The sequence below is a fragment of the Camelina sativa genome, chromosome 12 (genome assembly GCF_030686135.1).
Source record: "Camelina sativa cultivar CO46 ecotype springtype chromosome 12, ASM3068613v1".
Classification (NCBI taxonomy): domain Eukaryota; kingdom Viridiplantae; phylum Streptophyta; class Magnoliopsida; order Brassicales; family Brassicaceae; genus Camelina; species Camelina sativa.
The window spans coordinates 12,152,337-12,155,787 of NC_141891.1; the positions used below are offsets into that span (position 1 = coordinate 12,152,337).

Below are 3,451 nucleotides of genomic sequence, written 5' to 3' on the forward strand. Positions count from 1 at the left end.
AAATCTAAACCCTAACCATCTTATTTGTAAACCGAAACTGACATTTAATTTCGTTTTAACTTTAAAATCTAAACTCTAACCACCTCATTTGTAAACCAAAACCGACATATAATTTTGTTTTAATTGTAAATAAACCCTAACCACTTCATTTGTAAACCCAAACTGACATATAATTTTGTTTTTATTGTAAAATCTAAACTCTAATCACCTTATTTGTAAACCCAAACCGAAACATAATTTTGTTTAAAATTTAAAAATCTAAACCAAATCAATATTTAACTTTCTTTAACTAAAAGTATACATAATTTGTTTTCTTAATTTGTTTTAATTTTTAATTTAATTTTGATTTATTTTTTAAATGAAATATTCAATGGAAGATTTTGATTGGTTGAGAGGAGAGGGGATGAAGAAAAATATATTGTATCTGACAAAAATGAAATCTAAGTATTTTTCATATATGTATCAATTCTTATTTTTTTCATATATTATCTGACTTTTTTCGTTTTTTCTTATCTTTCTATAATTATAAGTAATATTATTGATCTCATCAATTTAAGCGCACCACGCACTCCTCTCAATCTCTCATCAGACTCACACGAGTATAGAGATATCAGATATGGAAATGATATTAATCTCTCTATGCTTTACAACTTTCTTAGCGTTTCTCTTCTTCCTAAACCCACTCCTCAAACGAACCACCACCACCAAACTTAACCAACCACCCTCTCCGTGGCGGCTTCCGGTGATTGGAAACCTCCACCAGCTCAGCCTCCACCCTCACCGCTCCTTTCGTTCCCTTAGCCTCCGCTATGGTCCGCTCATGCTCCTTCACTTTGGTCGTGTCCCTACACTCGTTGTCTCATCCGCTGACGTAGCTCATGACGTCTTGAAAACACACGACCTTAAATTTGCCAACCGTCCTAAAACCAAAGCTGTCGATATAATTATGAACGGCGGGCGAGATGTGGCCTTTTCCTCCTACGGCGAATATTGGAGACAGATGAAGGTATGACTTTTTGATATATTAGTTATTCCAAATTTTTATATATTTTAGTCTTGATCTTTAAGAATAATTTATCTGATTATTAGCTGATGGAGTTTTTTTTTTTTGTTTTTTAAATCTGTTTTTGGATGAAGAGTGTGTGTACTATCCATCTCCTCTGTAAGCGAATGGTTAGTTCCTTTGAGAAAGTAAGAGAAGAAGAGATAAACATAGTAATGGAGAAGCTTGAGAAAGCAAGCTCTTCTTCTTCGCCGGTAAATCTAAGTAATTTACTCCTTAATATGTCAAACGATGTGATATGTAGAGTTGCTATGGGAAGAAAATATAGCCGCGAGGAAAACACTAGCAATTTTGAATACCAATTGAGAAAAATCATGGAGCTTCTAGGCGCTTTCCCGGTCGGAGATTACATCCCTGGTTTGGCTTGGATAGATAAACTCCGCGGTTTGGATCGTCAAATGGAAGAGGTAAGCAAAACGTTTGTGGAGTTTCTCGAACGAGTGGTTCAAGAACATGTAGATGAAGTTGAGAAGAAAGAGACATTAGATTTTGTTGATATATTGTTACAAATTCAAAGAGACAAGACAAATGGATTCGAGCTTGCTAGAAGCGACATCAGACTCATCATTTTGGTAATCAAGAAAAACATCCTGTACTTAAATCTAAGTAAATAAATATGAGTCACTTGATTTAAAATTAATTAAACATAACGTTAATAAACATGAATTTTTGCTTGTTTTATAGGATATTTTCTTAGGAGGAACAACAACAATTTTCACGGCTATCGACTGGGCAATGATACTTCTAATAAGACATCCAGAATCTATGAAAAAACTCCAAGAAGAGATCCGAATGTATTCGAGAAATAAGTTATATGTATCAGAAGAAGAAGTTGAGAATATGAAATACCTAAAAGCTGTGATTAAAGAAGTCCTTCGACTACATCCCCCAGGCCCATTGTTAATTCCCAGACTACTTAGTGAAGATGTCAAACTAAAGGGTTATGATATTGCGGCTGGCACAATGGTAAGTAACTAAACCAGGAAGCCAAACAATTAATCATATTTGATAAGAAAACTAGAAAAATATGGTGCATGGTATTGGTTGAGCAGGTATTCATCAACGCTTGGGCCATTCATCGAGACACCGCAAAATGGGGACCAGATGCAGAAGAGTTTAAGCCAGAGAGGCATTTGGGTCTACCACTGGACTTTCGAGGACAAGACTTCAACTTCATTCCATTCGGATCGGGAAGAAGGTTATGTCCTGCCATAGACTTTGCAACAACGTTAATTGAGGTGGCCTTGGCAAACTTTGTGTACCGGTTTAACTGGAGAGTCGAGAATAGACCACTTGGAGATGATGATGAGTACTATCTAGCTGAAACAACCGGTATTGAAGTTTGCCGCAAGTTCCCTTTGATTGCCTTCCCAGCTTCAACTTTATCCAAAGTTTAGGGTACAACTATCTCAGCTAAATTTCATGCTAATAAAAAAATTGAGTTCTTGTCCACATTTGGCTGAAATGCGTTTTTCTTATGTACTTCTTTGGTTTTTCTTATATATATATGATTTTAGATAAATATTTACATTACTACTGCTAGTTAATAAACTTTTATAGCTGCTGCTAATTAAGGGTCTAAATTGTTATATTAATTTGCTTCTTTTTCTGTATAGTTTCTTAGAACCTCTCTAGTATAACCGTTATTTTTTCAACAATGTTTATTATGTGGATATGAACTTGGAAGGTGAGATAACAACACCAAACTAATTGAACCATTGTATAACATATTTTGGTCAGTAACTATAATGCCTCGACCGCCACCTCTTAGTGGGTCCCATGTCCAATCTCAGTCCATGGTCTCACTTTCCTTAATGGGCCTCACGTCCTCTCACTAGGCCCGTGAGTTTATCAATATCCGACGGCCGGTTTTCTACGTCCGAAGGCTTTAAAGACTTGTTACCGTCCCTACAAATCACCACATGATATTTTCCTGTGTTTTGTCCTCACTCACACAGTTACGACAGTCACTTCCCGGAAGATCACCCATCCTGAGACTACTCCAGCTCAAGCACACTTAACTCTGAAGTTCTCTCAGAACCCTTGACCAAAAAGATAAGTGCACTTTGGTGACATAGGTGGCCAAATCAATTCTTTTAAACCTTTCTGCAAGTCTCTGAAACCGGGGTGTCACAATAACATTGCGAGTTTGAATCAATTTCAAAGAAACAGAAACAAAAACATGAGTGGTAAAGAGAAATAATATTTTTATACATATGAAATAGATATATCTTACGATCTCTCTCGGAAATAAATCAGGAGAGTAGTTTCGTTCATATGTAAAAGGATGTGGCGATATGTTGTTTTGCTCAATAATACTCAAATATTCTTAATTTCATGATGATTGATACTCCATCCGTTTCAAAATATAGGATGTTTTAACTAAAA

General features: G+C 35.7%; 1 protein-coding gene across 1 annotated transcript; it reads left to right on the top strand.

Moving 5' to 3' along the window:
* The first annotated feature begins 516 nt into the window (after positions 1 to 516).
* On the top strand, positions 517 to 2,585 carry LOC104731507 (putative cytochrome P450 71A28). The gene is made up of 4 exons (XM_019233439.2): positions 517 to 1,006; positions 1,138 to 1,635; positions 1,748 to 2,029; positions 2,116 to 2,585. The coding sequence occupies exons 1-4, from the start codon at positions 617 to 619 to the stop codon at positions 2,458 to 2,460; spliced, it is 1,515 nt and encodes a 504-aa protein (XP_019088984.1). The 5' UTR covers positions 517 to 616; the 3' UTR covers positions 2,461 to 2,585.
* The last annotated feature ends 866 nt before the right edge of the window (positions 2,586 to 3,451 follow it).